General features: G+C 50.0%; 1 protein-coding gene across 2 annotated transcripts; it reads right to left on the minus strand.

Annotated features, from left to right (window-relative positions):
* Positions 1–912: 912 nt before the first annotated feature.
* On the minus strand, positions 913–18,399 carry LOC137612458 (kinesin-1 heavy chain). 2 transcript variants are annotated; one of them, XM_068340997.1, is made up of 26 exons: positions 18,105–18,399; positions 12,957–13,044; positions 12,797–12,870; positions 12,617–12,721; positions 12,234–12,282; positions 11,467–11,522; positions 11,299–11,386; positions 11,069–11,193; positions 10,890–10,994; positions 8,726–8,871; positions 8,513–8,661; positions 8,252–8,439; positions 7,636–7,704; positions 7,353–7,559; positions 7,104–7,247; positions 6,831–7,019; positions 6,636–6,753; positions 6,481–6,536; positions 6,278–6,387; positions 6,095–6,196; positions 5,258–5,318; positions 5,021–5,092; positions 4,842–4,946; positions 4,521–4,737; positions 4,311–4,446; positions 913–3,979 (listed from the first exon to the last, which is right to left on the minus strand). In XM_068340997.1, exons 1-26 carry the CDS (start codon positions 18,228–18,230, stop codon positions 3,976–3,978), a joined length of 2,889 nt encoding a protein of 962 aa, XP_068197098.1. In that variant the 5' UTR covers positions 18,231–18,399; the 3' UTR covers positions 913–3,975. The 2 variants fall into 2 exon arrangements, with proteins under 2 accessions (XP_068197098.1, XP_068197097.1); XM_068340996.1 differs by having other exon boundaries at positions 6,831–7,022; positions 18,105–18,398.
* Positions 18,400–18,406: the final 7 nt, after the last annotated feature.

Raw genomic sequence — 18,406 nt, forward strand, 5'->3', positions numbered from 1 at the left:
CGGATCGGGATTCGACTCCCGCTCTGTGTGGAGTTCTCATGCCCTCTGCGTGTCTGGGGGGTTCTCCGGCTTCCTCCCCCCTCCAGAAACATGCGCTTCAGGTTGATTGGCCGTTCCAAATTGCCCGTAGGAATGAGTGTGTGTGTGTGCATGGTTGCATGTCTTTGTGTGTGGCTCAGCGGTGCACTGGCGTCGTGCCCGGAGTGTCCCCCGCCTCACGCCCTATGCCGCCGAGATAGACTCCGGCTCCCCCGCGACCCGCTGCGGCGGATACAGCGGTGGTGATCTGAAGATGACTGTTTGTCCATATCGACATGAATATATTATATTGTTCAGTTCAAGGCCAGAAACATCAGTCCTGATGTAAAACATTCTCATTTTCATTTCTTCCATTAAACGTGATTTATTCTATTTTGTTCATGTGATTTAATCACAAAATCATTTTTGAAAATTAATATATGAATGCACTATAACAACAGTTAATAGCAAATAACCATTGAAAAGACTTTATTACAAACCCAGAATCATTCGGTCCAAAGGACACTCGTGGAATTCAGACACACCCTGTGAGTCACCTGTGGGACAGGAAGACCAATCACCGCTCCTTTAGCAAACTAACACACGCCTAGAAAACGGCACGGGGTTTGTGGAGATGACGTCACCAACAACCCCCTGGCTGAGGGAACAGGGGAGGGTTCGACTCCTGACCTGAAGCCGTTAACTCCTGGGCTTGTCTGACTCCACCAGGTTGTCATCAGAGCCAAAACCCGGTTTATTCAGAAATCCTTCAGGATCCGCAGCATTACAATAAAGTCCACTTTAGTGTCCCTTACGGAGAAATTGTCTTTCCTGATTACTGATCCAAACTCATTAATTGGTTTTGCTCCTACAGAACAATGAGGACTAGAACCAATAACGACAGAAAGGTTGGTGTTTTCTCATAATTATTTAATCACACATACATTTACATCATGCAATCAATCCAAAGCTGTGATCTCCTGAACTTCCCGTCTCGGTCCAATGAGAGCACGGCTATCTGCGTCCCCGCTCCCCAGGAATGACCCAGTACCTCGTCCACCTATGGATCCTCAAAACTGTCCTTTTAAAAATCGACCAACTATTACACAGTAATAAAAAAAGTGGCTATACTTTTAGAATTAATGCAAAATCCATTTCACGTGAACACCACAAATATTCTTTGCTCTTTTTATCGACTATATTTCTGTTAGGCGTCGTTTGGGGGAAGGTCAAAGGATGAACATGTTGAGGTCCATGCTGCAGTCTGAACGCATCTGGAAGTGGACAGTGACCAGATCGTCTCCACAGGCACCCAACGCCGCCCGGCTACAGACACCTCCTGCAGTTGGTGGGAAGAACAAGTGCTCCAGAGCTTTGGGGAAAACTCGTGTTCCAGTCAGAAACAGCCGCCTATGGAGTGTTTGAACGAATGCAGACGTCCAGGAAGGGCCATGAAACCACTTTAAAACTAACTTAAAGGAACGATTCACCAGAAGAGTCGCGTCATTGATTCAAACATCTGTTAATAGAGCAATTTGTATCAGGAGTCTGACAGAGGAACAGCAGATGAAGACAAATTCCTTTAGAAAGATGAAGAACCCAGAGCTCAAGTGTCCCAACAGTAAAACAGTGATGTGAAAAGCTGCAGCGTTATTTACAGCTTCTCTGGAGCTGAAACAACTATTTACACCTGGAGACGTGTTTTTCTTTGGTTGTTTAAGTCGATGTTTCGCTGTGAAGCTCCAGAGACGCTTTGTGGATGAAGAAACTTCACCCGACACTCCGTCAGCGCCAGGACATGATGGATTGTTAGTGTGAACTGTTCCTTTAAGGAGGGCCGAGTCCTCCTCTGAGGTTCTGATGCTCCTCCTCTGAGGTTCTGATGCTCCTCCTCTGAGGTTCTGATGCTCCTCCTCTGAGGTTCTGATGCTCCTCCTCTGAGGTTCTGATGCTCCTCCTCTGAGGTTCTAATGCTCCTCCTCTGAGGTTCTAATGCTCCTCCTCTGAGGTTCTAATGCTCCTCCTCTGAGGTTCTGATGCTCCTCCTCTGACGTTGTTCCACTCGTCTCAGCTGGAAGCTCAGTTTGCAGATGTTCTTTTTTTAAGGAGCTGGGACCAGTTGAACGGCCCCCACCGCTCAGGTCGAGTCATATCACCTTCAGATTTAGGTTTCAGGAGGGAGAGCGAAGCGGACTGAGGAGCTGCAAGACTGAGACGCCGCTGCTAGCAGTTAGCGGCTAGCTGCTAGCAGTTAGCGGCTAGCAGTTAGAGGCTAGCTGCTATCCACCTTCATTCCTGCCCGGCGACTGATCTTCATTGTATTTTACAGTTTAGTGTTCTGGTGCCGCGGTGACGATCACTAGCGGCTCTCACTGGAGCACCATCTCTAACCCTGACCCCTGACCCCTGACCCTTCATCTGGATTTAAACAACAAACTGGGGATTAAAAAAGTAATGACACTAAAAATACAGGTAAATAATCCGACACCGACAAGATTCAGTTAAATTAAACTCCCCACAAGAGGACACAGGATTGTTGTGCAATTTTAGACCCGGCCCCCCCGACTGGCTGATCAGTGGTGGGGGGCGGACCCATCGACTGATGCCACCCCCCCTTTCATGCAGCGACAGAACAAAGACATGAAACCAGAAGTGCTTCCTGCAATCTGTGGGGGAGGGGGGTGGGCAGCCCTACACCTACTAGAAACGGGGGGTGGGGGGGCAGCCCTACACCTACTAGAAACTAACAGGGGGGGGACAAAGCAAAAGTGACGCGACAACATCTTGCCGCATAGGGCGGGCGGATGTGGTGGAGGGGTATCTACATTTAGGATTCCGCGGGGGGGGGGGGTGTCTCCGCTGACCTGCACACAGATAGAAAACACGTTTAGCTAATTAGCATCAGCTATGCTAACAGAGGCGGAGTCAGCCTGAATGTCTTCGTGCGTCCAGATTCTCCATGACGACGGTCGTCAGGTCGGTCGTCAGGTCGGTCGTCAGGTCGGTCGTCAGGTCGGTCTCCCGGTTGTCTTTTTAACCCTTATCTGTCTGGACAGACGTGCCGATGGCAAGGAGTCACTTTAGCTCCACCTCCAGGTCGGAGGCGGGCCTACAGCTTCAGCTCCACCTCCAGGTCGGAGGCGGGCCTACAGCTTCAGCTCCACCTGCAGGTCGGAGGCGGGCCTACAGCTGCTGTCTGGGACCGTTTTGGGGTGTTTTGGTGGTTGTACACGCGTGTGTTTACATTCAGCTCCACACGGAACACGATTACGACACCGTCAGGCCTCCACAACAAGGAGGTCGGGTCAGGAGGTCGGGTCAGGAGGTCGGGTCAGGAGGTCGGGTCAGGAGGTCGGGTCAGGAGGTTGGGTCAGGAGGTTGGGTCAGGAGGTCAGGTCAGGAGGTTGGGTCAGGAGGTCAGGTCGTTGGGTCAGGAGGTCAGGTCAGGAGGTTGGGTCAGGAGGTCAGGTCAGGAGGTTGGGTCAGGAGGTCAGGTCGGGAGGTTAGGGTCCTACTTCCTATCTTAAATTTGATGTCAGACAAAGAGGCGTGGTGATGGGACTGGGGGGCGTGGTGATGGGACAGGGGTCGTGGTGATGGGAGTGGTGGGCGTGGTGATGGGACAGGGGTCGTGGTGATGGGACAGGGGTCGTGGTGATGGGAGTGGTGGGCGTGGTGATGGGACAGGGGTCGTGGTGATGGGACTGGGGGGCGTGGTGACGGGAGTGGGGGCGTGGTGATGGGACTGGGGGGCGTGGTGACGGGAGTGATGGGTGGAGGTGAGGTGGGCGGAGCTGTACAGGTCAGGAATATTTCTATAAAGATATTTCTAGGTCAGAAACTCCTTCGTGGCTCCGAGGCAGAGACACGGAGCCGGTTTACCGCAACGGAATGATGGGAGGGGGGGGGGGGGGGTTCGGCTTCTTCTGTGGTGTCGTCCCTTCATCTCGCCGCACATCAGCTGCAGAGAGAGAGAGGAAGAGATATCAGTGGGTATCTGTGGAACATCACAGCTGTGGGGTGAACATCACAGCTGTGGGGTGAACATCACAGCTGTGGGGTGAACATCACAGCTGTGGGGTGAACATCACAGTTGTGGGGTGAACATCACAGCTGTGGGGTGAACATCACAGCTGTGGGGTGAACATCACAGCTGTGGGGTGAACATCACAGCTGTGGGGTGAACATCACAGCTGTGGGGTGAACATCACAGCTGTGGGGGGAACATCACCGGAGGAGGAGTGATGACGGTTTCAGTCACTCCTCCTCGGACGCTGAAACGCTTCTCTCACTTCTTCTCCGTCCTGCTGCTGCCTCCCCCCCTGATGGACACCGTCTGGCTGTTCTGGTAGAAGCCCCCTCCGCTGCGGTTGATGTTGGGGTGGGTTGGGGACGCCACCGGCTGCTGCCCAGGCCGGATGGGCTTGGCTGGGGAGGGAGTAACACACAGTGTGAGGGTTAGCTTAGCCACGGGCTAACGGTCTGAGGCTGGCTCCACCCACCGATCTGGGCCGAGTGGCCCCTCCGGGCCATGTTCTTGGCCCGGACCGCCTCCTTGATGCGGTCCACCTCCTGCTGGTAGCGCTTGCGGTCGCGGGCGGCGTTCTCCTTGGCCTCCTTCAGGGCCGACTCCAGGGCTTTGACCCGCTCCGCCGTGGCGCGCAGACGCTTCTCCAGCTTCGGAAGCTCACAGCGCAGGTCTGCGTTATCACGCACCAGCTGGGGGCGACAACCTCCTGTTAGTTCACCGACCCAAGCCAAAGGGGACGCAGCCCCCATAGGATGGGTGGAGAGGGGTGGAGCAGCCGTCTGGGAGCCCCCACCTGCTTGTGAACTTTGGTCAGCTGCTCCAGGTTGTTCTCCAGGAAGGAGATCTTCTGCTTCTGGGCGGCGCTGCCGCCGGTGTCGTCCGAGTCCATCTCAGCGCTCTGCACAACAGACAGTCAGGATTACAGACCACCACAGACCTTCAGACCTGCAGACCACAGCTGCTGATGGTCACCTTCTTCACTCTGGTGGCCAGGTCCTGGACGAAGAGCTTCCTCAGGTTGTGAAGCGTCTGCAGCTCTTTGGCCTGGAACGGAAACAGAAGCGTTAGAGGACGACGTCCAGCCAGCAGTTTGAAGGAACACCTGGAGACCTGGACCAGAAGAACTGATCAATGATCAATAGTCTGACCAGTGATCAGAAGATCAGCAGACAGCAGGAGGAACCTGATCTGATCCCACAGGAAACTCACCACCGTCTCCTCCAGACCCTTCAGGTCCTGTCGGGCCTGTTCCCTCCGGTCCTGCATCACCCTGGAAGACAAGCAGAGCTGTAATGGGAACCAGCGCAGAGCTCTAAAGGCTCTTATGGGAACCAGTGTAGAGCTCTAAAGGTTCTCATGGGAACCAGTGCAGAGCTCTAATGGCACTAATGGGAACCAGTGTAGAGCTTTAGAGGCTCTAATGGGAACCAGTGCAGAGCTCTAAAGGCTCTAATGGGAACCAGTGTACAGCTCTAAAGGCTCTGATGGGAACCAGTGCAGAGCTCTAAAGGCTCTAATGGGAGCCAGTGCAGAGCTCTAGGGGCTCTTATGGGAACCAGTACAGAGCTCTAAAGGCTCTAATGGGAACCAGTACAGAGCTCTAAAGGCTATAATGGGAACCAGTACAGAGCTCTAAAGGCTCTAATGGGAACCAGTGTAGAGCTCTAAATGCTCTGATGGGAACCAGTACAGAGCTCTAAGGGCTCTAATGGGAACCAGTGGAGAGCTCTAAAGGCTCTGATGGGAACCAGTACAGAGCTCTAAAGGCTCTAATGGGAACCAGTGAAGAGCTCTAAAGGCTCTAATGGGAGCCAGTGCAGAGCTCTAGGGGCTCTAATGGGAACCAGTGCAGAGCTCTAAACGCTCTGATGGGAACCAGTACAGAGCTCTAAAGGCTCTGATGGGAACCAGTACAGAGCTCTAAGGGCTCTAATGGCAACCAGTGTAGAGCTCTAAATGCTCTGATGGGAACCAGTACAGAGCTCTAAGGGCTCTAATGGCAACCAGTGTAGAGCTCTAAATGGGAACCAGGAGCCTCAGACCTACGTCAGCTCGTGCAGCTTGCGGCTCTTCTCCTGATCGGTGGACTTGAGCTTCTCATGCTCCACACGCAGCCTCTCCTGCTCCAGCATGGTCTTCTGGTTCAGGCTGCAGGAGAACAGAATCACGTTAGAGGTTCTTGAGGTTCTTCAGGTTCTGTGTGGAGCCTTCAGGGTTTCTGGTCCTCACTCCTGAAGCTCGGTGATCAGCTTCTCCTTGTTGTCCAGCTCGTCTCTCAGGCTGCTGATCTGCTTCTGATGAGCTTCACGGTGGGAGTGGATTTGCTTCTCCACTGCTTCCTGAGGAGCAACACAGCGTGTTGGAGTTCAGACTCACATCTTCTCTGGGCCAGAAGAGCGTTACCTGCTTCACGACCTTGCTGTGGGACGTACCTTCACTTCATTGGCCGTCTGGATCTCGTTCTCCTTCTCCATCGCGTGGACCTTCTCTGTGAAACAAAAGCAGCAGCGTCACCAAGCGACAGAGCAGATCTTCTGATTTCCACCAACAGGTGCGCCTCTGGCTCCGCCCCCGAGGCGGGACCTACCCTGAGCGCTGATCTTGACCAGTTCTTCGTTCAGAGAGTCCACGTTCTCCTCCAGCTGCCTCTTCTTGTGCTCGATGTTCTGCAGGTACTCGGTCAGGGACTTGATCTTGGCCTCGTGCTGCAGACACAAGAGAAAGCCAGGCTTCTGATTGGCTGCTCTTATCTGAAGGCTTCGTGGGGGTGGAGCCTCCTGACCTGTGAGATGCGCAGCTGGCAGGCGGCCAGCTCCTTCTCGTTCTCGTCCATCTTCTTGTTGCTCTCCGACTGGCTGCTCTCCAGCTGCCGGCAGCGCTTGGCCATGGTCTTCACCTCCGACTTCATCTTGCTGATGTAGAGTCGGGCCACGGTGAACTCCTCGTCGATCAGGCCGCTGCCGCCCTCGTGCTGCTGCAGAGGAGAACGTGAGGAACCGGAGCAGGTGGAGCAGCTCACCACCACACGCGTGTGGAGATCAACGGCCGCCCCCACCTTGATGTCATTGCTGCCCACGGCGATGCCGATCTCAGCCAGGTCCTTGAGCAGCGATGACATCATCTCCGTCACCCTCTTCTTCTGGTGGTTGGACATCTCCTTCAGCTTCTGGAGCTCAGAGTCCAGAGACGACAGGATGGACTGCGGGAGACGTTCTTGTTATTTCTCGTTAAGGACAGGATGTGGGACAGGATGTGGGACAGGTCCCCCCCCCCCCCCATGGCAGTCTGGACTGTCCCTGCTCACCGACTTCTGGTTCAGCTCCTCGCTGATGGCCTCAAACTCCTTGGTCTTGTCCTCCACCTCCTGGCTCTTCTGGTCGTAGTTGACGGCCAGTTCCTCCAGGGCCTGCAGCACCTCCTTCACCTCGTCCTTGGAGGCCTCGTTCTCCGCCTGCAGGCGGTTCAGCTCCGCCTGCAGGTTGTCGTGGTCCCGGCGGGAGGAGGCCAGGAGCTGCAGGAGGGAAGTGGGATTAGGGATTAGAGAGTGGACTTCAGGCTCCAGAGGACGTGTTCTGGTCCAGCCTCACCTCGTCCTGGTCCAGCATCTGCTGCTTCAGCTTCTCCGCCAGCTGGCTCTGCTGGTTGATTTCCTCATCCTGGACAGTGAAGAAGAGGAGAGGATGAACGGATGAAGGATCACCTGTTTCCTGCAGAGCTCAGAGCGACTGATGTCACAAAGCATCACTAGTCGGTTGTCGGGGTTCCCCAGGTGAGATCCAGGGGCGGATCCCAGATTCTGTTCAGCTTCATGTTAATTTCTTTTCTTTGGACACATTCAGTTTTAATGGTATGCAGCCGTTCTGGTCTGATTCCATTCCGCTTCAGAACGGTGATGTACTGGAATGGTCAGTGTTCGTTCGTTAGTCCACCAAATATCTCCACAACCGTGGAGAAGAAACAAAAAGCACATGACTCAGGCACGTCACATTTTGACTTTTGTACACTCAGGAACCGGATAAGATAGACAGACGAGGGAGAAGGCCAGTGTGAGTAAGACCATAGGTCAACGTTACTGCTTTGACCTATGACAGTAGATCAGGGTAACATTTTGAATTCAGGGGTGTCGAGGGATATTGCAGTCTGACTGCATTGGTTCTAGTTGTGTAATGAATTCCTGTTGGGGGGGACCGTGAGCGCCCCCACCTTGTCGTCCAGCTGCTTGTACAGCTTGGCCAGTTCCGCCTCACACTTGTCCTTCTCCACGTCGGTCAGGCGAACGCCGGGCACGTTGGGCGTGGAGGCGGGCTTGTCGTTCAGGATGCTGTCCAGGGCGAGCACCTCGGCTTTGGCCTTCTCCTTGTCGAACTGCTCCTCCACCGGAACGCTCTCGCCTGAGGGATTCAAACAGTTTAAACCGGTCGGACCGGAGCCGATCACCTGACAGCAGCGGGCCAACCAGCTCACCGTTCCTCCAGCGGTTCAGCTCGTTCTCCAGCCAGGTGACAGTGTTCCTCAGGCTCTTGTTCTTCTCCTTCTCCCTCTCGTACTTCTGCTTCCACTGCTCTGCCGTCAGCTCGATGTTCACACACACCGTGTTCTTGATGGTCTTCGCTCTGCAGGAGAGGCCAATCAGCTTCATTCCCTCACAGCACACGCCCACCTGACCGCCCCGCCTACCTCTGGCCGAACATCAGGGTGGTTTTGGTCTCAGCCTCGTTGTAGGACGAAGGTGAGCAGCAGATCACGATGGTGGTGCGACAGTTACCCCCCAGAGAGTCCTGCAGGATCCGCGTCATCTTACTGTCCCTGTAGGGGATGTAGGCCTGGGGGGGGACCAGGGTGTGTTATAACCACACATCATCAGGATATGTTATAAACACACACACACACACACACACACACACACACTTCAGCTGTGTGAAGAACACTTCCTGCAGGCTACACGATCACTGCTCGACCTGATCTTCCTGACCAGGGAGGAAATGTTCACCATGAAGTGGAACACACATGTGTCAAACTCAAGGCCCAGGGGCCAAATGTGGCCCTCCACATCATTTAATATGGCCCACGAGACCAAAAAAGGTCACATTGTCTAAAAATAAATAGGTCAAAAGTGTGCTGTAACCAAAACTACATTTCCCACAATGCAGTAGTTCAGCCCATTTTAACTCTGACTAAACGTAGTGAACAGAGTTAACGTCCTAACTTGTGTCTGATGTTATTTTTCTTTATTGATAGTTTGATCCTTGATTGATGGAGTTCTGTGGGTTTAATAACCTGACAAATGAAAAGGATTTATGTTAGAACAGAGAAACAAACAAACATGTTTTTTCTGTCTAACTGTAATGTTTGGAACTAGAATCAGTCAGAAATTCAGTTATTTAACATTAAGGAGTAGTTACATTTAGTTACATTACACTGAGTTACATTTAGTTACATTTATTAGTTGCATTAAGGAGTAGTTACATTTAGTTACATTACACTGAGTTACATTTATTAGTTACATTAAGGAGTAGTTACATTTAGTTACATTACACTGAGTTACATTTAGTTACATTTATTAGTTACATTAAGGAGTAGTTACATTTAGTTACATTACACTGAGTTACATTTAGTTACATTTATTAGTTACATTAAGGAGTAGTTACATTTAGTTACATTACACTGAGTTACATTCAGTTACGTTTATTAGTTACATTAAGGAGTAGTTACATTTAGTTACATTACACTGAGTTACATTTAGTTACATTTATTAGTTACATTAAGGAGTAGTTACATTTAGTTACATTACACTGAGTTACATTTAGTTACATTCATTAGTTACATTAAGGAGTAGTTACATTTAGTTACATTACACTGAGTTACATTTATTAGTTATATTAAGGAGTAGTTACATTTAGTTACATTACACTGAGTTACATTTAGTAGTTACATTAAGGAGTAGTTACATTTAGTTACATTACACTGAGTTACATTTAGTTACATTTATTAGTTACATTAAGGCGTAGTTACATTTAGTTACATTACACTGAGTTACATTTATTAGTTACATTAAGGAGTAGTTACATTTAATTTATTAGTTACATTAAGGCGTAGTTACATTTAGTTACATTACATTGAGTTACATTTAGTTACATTTATTAGTTACATCTGGACCTTTGACGACAGCCGTGAGGCTGATGTGGCCCCCAGTGCAGATGAGTTTGACCCCCCTGCTCTAGAAAGTCTAGAAGCTGCGGCTTCCAGGTAGTTTAAACCAACACAGCTGGAAAATGTGATGCAACAAAATGATCACTTGGTCAGAAACGGTCCAACACTCACTGTGTCCAATCACCAACGTGATGATGTCATAAATGCTCATTATATTCTGAAAGACAGAACTCAGTCCACCTGTCTTTTATTGCCCCCCCCCCCCCACACAGGGCAATTCAGGTTTTATAACTCCAGAGCATTTACCTCATTTCAAAAATTTAAAAAAGCCAACAAGTGTTAAACTTTCAAACTGGTTTCACACCCACACACCCACTCACACACACACACACACACACACACACACACACACACACACACACACACACACACACACACACACACACACACACACACACACACACACACACACACACACACACACACACACACACACACACACACACACACACACACACACACACACGCCCTGAGGCAGCAGCTGATGTGCTCTGTGCTGGTTCCTGCTAACTAGCCACATGCTAGCTGTAAGTTCAGCAGGTTGACTTAAACCAGCGACGGTTAGACCAGACAGGAAGTAGAGAGGAGGAGACAGGAAGTAGAGAGGAGGAGACAGGAAGTGGCCACTGACCGTGCCCTCAGCCAGAGCGGAGATGACGTTTCCGAGGGACGACAGCGACTTGTTGATGTTCTTGGCCTCGTCCAGAACGGCTCCTTCTGCTCCCGTTTTACTGACCTGCCAATCAAAATGTTTGCTGTGAGCTCAGCCTGATGGGGCGGGGCGGGGCACTTTCCCATGATTCCCAGTACCTTCTCACTGCCAGCCAGATCCACCAGGTACAGTTTGCCACTGAGCTTCTGCTCCGTCTGAGTGTTTTCCTGTTTGACGTTGATCAGGAAGATGCTGTGACTCCTGGAGCTGTGTTCGTTCATGTCTGGGGGAGAGACAGACGGATCAGACGCCACAGACAGGAAACACTGACGGGAAATACCCCCTCAGACAGGAAACAGACAGGAACCCCCCCAGACACGGGTCTTACTGGTGACGGCCACGTGTCTGTTGCTCTTGCCCTCGTCGATGGTGTCCATCACCTCCTCGGGGCTGCAGACGAACCTCTCGGTGCAGCCCTGTGAGACAGGAGAGAGGTGAGACGGCTGCCCCCCTGCAGATACCTGACACACCTGATACACCTGGCAAGTGTTCCCACCTTCACATAGGGCACGCGGTTCTTGTCCTCATGCACTGACAGGTTGGTCTTTGACACTGGAGGGGGGCAGAACAGGTGTCAGTCCAGGTGACAGCATCAGTCATGATGACTCTGTTTCCATGGTAACAGCTGTGTCACGTGTCTCATTAAGAGCCCTGATTGGCTGAAGCACAACTCAGTGGAAGCAGGAGTTCCTCTGAATTAACCCTCTAATGTTTGCCTCTTTGTTAGAGTGTTTATTAGCTCTGGACTCTGTTCTGGGGGGGTCTCCTCTCGTCCATGGGACCATGTTTAGATAACTTCATTCATTCATGAACCGATGGATGGATGGATAGGTGGATGGATGAACAGATGGATGGATGGATGGATGAAGCCTGACATATATTTTTGCTGCATGTAAATCATGAAGACATATAAAGCCTGTGACTTGCAGCAGGATTAACACGCGTTAAGACAACAGATTATCTCCTAAAACATCAGACCTGAAGATTAGTCTGTCTTCAAGAAGGTGAACGGATGAATGAATGAACAAATGAATGAATGAACAAACTTGTGAACTGGAACATCTTTATCTTGTCAGGGTTCTAAGGCAGGTTTGTCTGTGGTCAGCTGGAGGTTCTAGCTCCGGTTAAACTGTTCTAAGGCAGGTTTGTCTGTGGTGACGGGTTCGGTGACATTTGACAGGTCTTTAGCAGCTAATTCTGTCGTGTCCACACCACCTTTGAGATGACAGGTACAGTGTTCTCTAAAACAGAACAGCTACTCACCATCCAGAAGGTCCCGGATCTTGTCTAAGTAAATTTCAAAATATGAAACCTGGGAAGAGAAGAACATCCTTATTGTCTGATAATCTGTCCATGAAACACACAGAAAACCGTTCAACGGTTTCACAGACATTTACAACAGGTGTGGATTGGTTATGATTATTACTCTATTATTAAAAGGGGTTGTTTTTTTTATTCTAAAGTGTTACAAACAACCACCAGTGAGCTACAGGAAAAGGTTTGGAGAATGGCTTTTAATGTTCTTCTTGAGGTAATTCTGAATTAAGTCTCGCTGTGACATTTTCTTATTTCCATCATTAACAACACAACTAATATTAACCATGTGTGAAGTGCAGCGAAGGCAGGAATGGTCTCTGACTACGTACTTTGATATGGAACTCCAGGTTCTCATCCATGGAATAGATGTAGTTGAAGATGTCTTGTACTATCCTGGGGATGATGCCCATGGAATCTGTATCATGAAGGTTCCCCTGTGAACACACAGAACGTTGGTGCACCAACACACTACAGCGTCAAACCAACAGCCGTTCCGAAGAGTCTCTTACCTCCATGGTGTGGGTTTTTCCAGACGATGTCTGCCCATATGCAAAAATGGTTCCATTGTATCCCTCCAGAACGTCTACAATCAAGAGCACAGAAGGTTTGAAGACACCAGGCTGTGGTATTCACGTCCATAGTGAATACAACAGAACCAGAAGGCCTTACCTTTGACGATCTTCTGGGCGCAGGCATTGTACACTTGTTCCTGTGTTGTGTTTGTCTGGAACACTCTGTCGTACATGTAGGGTTTGCCCTGGAAGAGGAGAGCAGCAGCTAGTAGCAGGTGACACCAGCTCCACCCTAACCCTACTCCACCATAACCCTACTCCACCCTAACCCTACTCCACCCTAACCCTACTCCACCCTAACCCTACTCCAACCTAACCCTAAGCCAACCTAAGCCCAACCCTACCCCACCCTTACCCTTCTCCACCCTAACCCTACTCCACCCTATCCCTACTCCACCCTAACCCTGACCCACACCGCCCCATCCTAACCCTACTCCACCCTGACCCTACTCCACCCTAACCCTGACCCACACCGCCCCATCCTAACCCTACTCCACCCTGACCCTACTCCACCCTAACCCTGACCCACACCGCCCCATCCTAACCCTACTCCACCCTAACCCTACTCCACCCTGACCCTACTCCACCCTAACCCTACTCCACCCTAACCCTACTCCACCCAAACCCTACTCCCCCCAAACCCTACTCCACCCAAACCCTACTCCACCCTAACCCTACTCCACCCTAACCCCTATCCTATCCAACTGTGTGAGAACTGTTTCAGAAACGGGGCCGTGGTGCATTGTGTGCAGTAGTTTGTCTGGAATCAATAGAGCATTATTGGTGATCGTTGTGATCGGGTTGCATGTTTCACAAAGCCGAGTGAGACCTGCAGTGAGATCGTAGGGAACCTCCCAACAATGGGACAACATGATCTCTTGGTTCTTTAAAACTCGATCCCAGCGGCTCACTGCTAAATAACATAACCCGGCTAACACAGTGTTTGTTTGGAGATTAGATAGCTAACAGTTAGCATTGAGCTAACATTTCTCTGCAGCCAACACGTTGCCTGTACATCTGTGATGCAGCCAACACGTTGCCTGTACATCTGCGAGGACTTAGCAAACAAGACATGTGAGGCAGAGACAAGGCGGCTGATGAGTGAAAACCCGTTACCCATTCCGTCCATACGGCACGGCTGACATATATAAGTACTATTTGTGTTAATTATTCTGTCATCATTTTTAATTCTATATGAACTAACTTTTTAGTTGCTAATAGCCGGAGTTCCCTTACCTGACTTTATTCATAATTTCATGTAATGCCAAATTTTTATGTCTTCATCTGTATTAATGTTTACCCTTAATGGCTTAATGGGGGGGGGTCAGCTGTGGTGTTACAAGTTTAACAATAAGACACTCCTGTGACACCCAAGGGAAAAAATAAAAATGGGATTTTATATCACCACTGATATAAAACTCTGTGTTCATGTCAGTGTTTATAACCACTAAGACATTCCTGCTAGGCATGAAAAGCTGCAGCAGCTTCTGTGAAATGATGGGAATCGGGGACTAAAGATTGGATATTTTCAGCAACCAGCATAATGGAGAGTGTGGAAAAGAGGTGAAGAAGCATGTCCAGGCAGGATGGAACGGGTGGAGGAAAGTGTCAGGTGTGATGTGTGATAGAAGAGCTTCAGCTAAAATGAAAGGTGTACAAAACTGTGGTGAGACCAGTGATGTTGTTTGGTCTAGAGACAGTGTCACTGAGGAAAAGACAGGAGACAGAGCTGGAGGTAGCAGAGATGAAGATGCTGAGGTTCTCTCTGGGAGTGACCAGGATGGATAGGATCAGGAATGAGTACATCAGAGGGACAGCACATGTTAGAGGTTCTGGAGATAAAGTCAGAGAGGCCAGACTGAGATGGTTTGGACATGTCCAGAGGAGAGATAGTGAATATATTGGTAGAAGGATGCTGAGTTCTGAACTGCCAGGCAGGAGGCCTAGAGGAAGACCAAAGAGGAGGTTTATGGATGTAGTGAAAGAGGACATGAAGGTAGTTGGTGTGAGAGAAGAGGATGAGAAGACAGGGTTAGATGGAGGACACTGATTGGCTGTGGTGACCCCTTAAGAAGAGCATTTTTAAAACGTATACAATACGCACAATACCCTGTGATGGATTACTGCTGAACACGTCATGACGGGAGAAGCATTGCTTCAGCACTGATGAGTGCGCTGTCATGTTTCTGCTCCTGATGGATTCATGACTTTCCTCATCCAGGGAAGAATTATGAGCATCAACGTAGTTTGTGTTGCATAGAATCTAACTGGATGTGCACCGAGTTTCAGCTAATGATTTAATTGTCAAACAAATAGTTAGATTCGTCCACTACAGGACAAGTCTGGAGTTGAAACAGGGGCATCAGTCTCAGTTGATCTTTCTTACCATGGATTCTCTCAAAATGGTCACAAATGTCCTAACCTTAACCCCACCCAGGGAGACAGCCCAGTCCAACCTGACAGGCCCAACACAGGCCGGTTACCCAGCAGGCCATGCTGCAGCTCATTTAGCCTGCAAATGTACATTTCACAAGGAAGGGCTGTAGTGTTCTGCCCACTTGTGCCCGGGTGTTTTGGCATCACCAGCCAGTCCATCTGGGGCTAACGGAGACAATGACCCCTGAAATGGGTTCTGGACGTCCGGTGGACTCTGGTCTGGTCCCTCAGACAGGAGGCTGGAATGAAGCAGGTTTCACTGCTTGGGGGGTCTCAGGATAATCTGATGGATTTAATCCATCACAGCACTCTGAACTGGGCTGGTGGACCTCAGGCCTGAGGGCCGAGTCTGCACAAACAATCCAACAGGTCACCACAGCTACTAATGTAACCCTCGTTTTGTTTATCCACCAAGTTAATGAGGAGCTAAAACCAAAAGAAGGTAATGTAATGTGTCCTGAGAGGTATTTAAACACATCAGCCAATTGGAACTCCAGAAGCCCTTTCAGGCCAAACATCTTCAAACCCTCAAAAACCACCCAATAGCTTCAGATTCAACCTTCAACAATTTCCATCTGAAGAATGAGATTCAACACAAACATAATTCCTGTTCACCCAAGCAAAACATTCAACCTCATGACCAGCATTCAAGATCAGTTTGAATTGCCTTGTAAAGTCCTAAAGTCAGACACCAAAGTCCACAAAGACACCCACTTTGTGTTAAATGTAACGCTTAACCCAGACTCCTCCTTAACATCATATGCCATATGCTGGTGTTCAACGCATTCCCATTTTTCTATGTTACTGTGGAAATTTTGCAGATGCCATCATTTTCATCTGTGACGAAGACCAACAGCTGCTATGATGGTTCTGATTCACTTAGAGCAGCAGTCCTCAACCACCAGCTTGTGACCTGGTACCGGGCCGCGGGCCATGAGGTACCGGGCCGCACATAACTTTTAAATATTTTCTATTATTAATTGATTATCAGTCCAAAGATGTTTTATTTTGAAAAGTGACTTCTGTGTGGAATGAGGCACAGAAAAATGCGTGCGCCTGTGCCTCTTGACAGGCCTGGGCCACATGACAGGTTACCCCATTACCCCAGAATGAAACCCACAGCTGCTTCAACTGGATTAAATCCATCAGATTATCCACCAAAGCAGTGAAACCTGCTTCATTCCAGCCTCCTGTCTGAGGGACCAGACCAGAGTCCACCGGACATCCAGAAGGGGTCATTGTCTCCTCAGCCCCAGATGGACTTGCTGGTGCAGAGAAACCAGCTCAGGCGCCACTGGTTCATTATTATTGATTGTTCAGTATTTGATACAGAAGTGATCAGGATATGTCCTACGGTGATCAATTGATTGGAAGTCACTAGATTTCAGAATGAACTTCATTAGTCACTGGAATCCAGTTTTTACTATAATTGATTCTTATTAGACAGCATTTTCGTTCTAAAATAAATAACGTGGTTTACAGAGATGTTGATAATTAATTTATGAATAAAGGTTTATTTGCTATCTGTTGCTTGCACTTGACATTAGAACACTGTGGCGATTGATTGTTAGACTACATTTGTCCTGGTGTCATTAACGAACGTCCAGCAAATGCAGGTCTGTTAAATATTGTCTGCGATGAAACCGGTCCGTGGAGCTAAAAAGGTTGGGGAAACTGGGTTTGATGACTTGAACCATCTTGAAGTTACACGGCTAGATCCTGAGGAAAACTGTTTAGGGTGAAATATTTTTTTGGTCACATTAACAATAAGACAAATTTTGTTCTACATTCCAGGGTCACTGAGTCACATAATGAGGGTTAACGGGTATGGGAGTACTGTTTTTCTGTCAACTGGGGAATCTGGGTCGCCTCTCTGGTGACTTGCGTTTTCTTTAATCTGATGTTTTTTAAAAAAGTTATCAATTCTGTAGGACTCAATCCATAATCTATGACATGGATCCAAAGTAAGAAAAAAGACAAATGAACAGATAACCATCAGCAGCATTTCAAACTGGAACCAAAGTCTAGTCGAGTCTCCTGCTGCAAGTTTCATTAAAACTATTATTAAAGGCTTTCAAGTCCATTAGTTTCATTATTACTCTTTAGCACTGAGCTAGCACTGAGCTAGCACTGAGCTAGCACTGAGCTAGCACTGAGCTAGCACTGAGCTAGCACTGAGCTAGCACTGAGCTAGCACTGAGCCAGCACTGAGCTAGCCTAGGCCGGCTAATCTGTCAGCAGCCAGCTATGAAATGCGGTTAGCATTAGCTCCTTGCTAACTCAAAGCTAGTTTAGGCTTAGTGCTGACGCCGACCGGGGATTGTTCATACCGGCCCCGGCACACCGGCACGGGGCCCGGCACACCGGCACGGGGCCCGGCACACCGGCACGGGGCCCGGCACACCGGCACGGGGCCCGGCACACCGGCACGGGGCCCGGCACACCGGTACCGGTGACTTAGTGTCGAGCGGTAACGAGGTGGAGCTCCCGTTAGCCTGGAGGCTAATGCTAGCGGCACTTCCTGCTGGGCCGGCCGCCGTTCGGCTTTGTTGAGCGGCGGCCGGGCAGCAGCGGCCGGGCAGCAGAGACCCGCGGTACCGGAGGGTTTCCACTTGTACCGTGAAGTTGTTCCTTTAACGACCCGTGAACCGGGGCTGGACTCGGGGACACCCTCTAACGGGACGGCTTTGGTGAAGGGCTCGACCCGGGCTAACGGTAGCTAACACGCTAACCGCTACCGGAGCCAAAAATGGCGACCGGCTGCCGGCGCTCCGGGGCCGCCTCATCCCCACCGCCGCCCGGGACTCACCCCGATGATCACCGTCTCGTCCCCCTGGAACTTGGGGATGAACTTGTCCCCCCGGACCACCTCGGAGCTGTTCAGCGGCCTGAAGCGACACATCACTTTGATGGTGCACTCCGCCGGGTCGGCCATCTTCACGGTCACCGATGGAAAAGCACCGAAACGGAAACGAGTCCTGAAGCGAGTCCTGAAGCGAGTCGAGCCCCGATTCCCAACCTGGAACCTGGAAAGGGCGAAGGCAGAAGTCCCTGTTCTCCTCTCAGACACTTCCTCCGGTTAGGACGCCATGACACCGGGAGACGAGGCTG

Source organism: Antennarius striatus, chromosome 18 (assembly GCF_040054535.1).
Source record: "Antennarius striatus isolate MH-2024 chromosome 18, ASM4005453v1, whole genome shotgun sequence".
In the NCBI taxonomy this organism is placed as follows: domain Eukaryota; kingdom Metazoa; phylum Chordata; class Actinopteri; order Lophiiformes; family Antennariidae; genus Antennarius; species Antennarius striatus.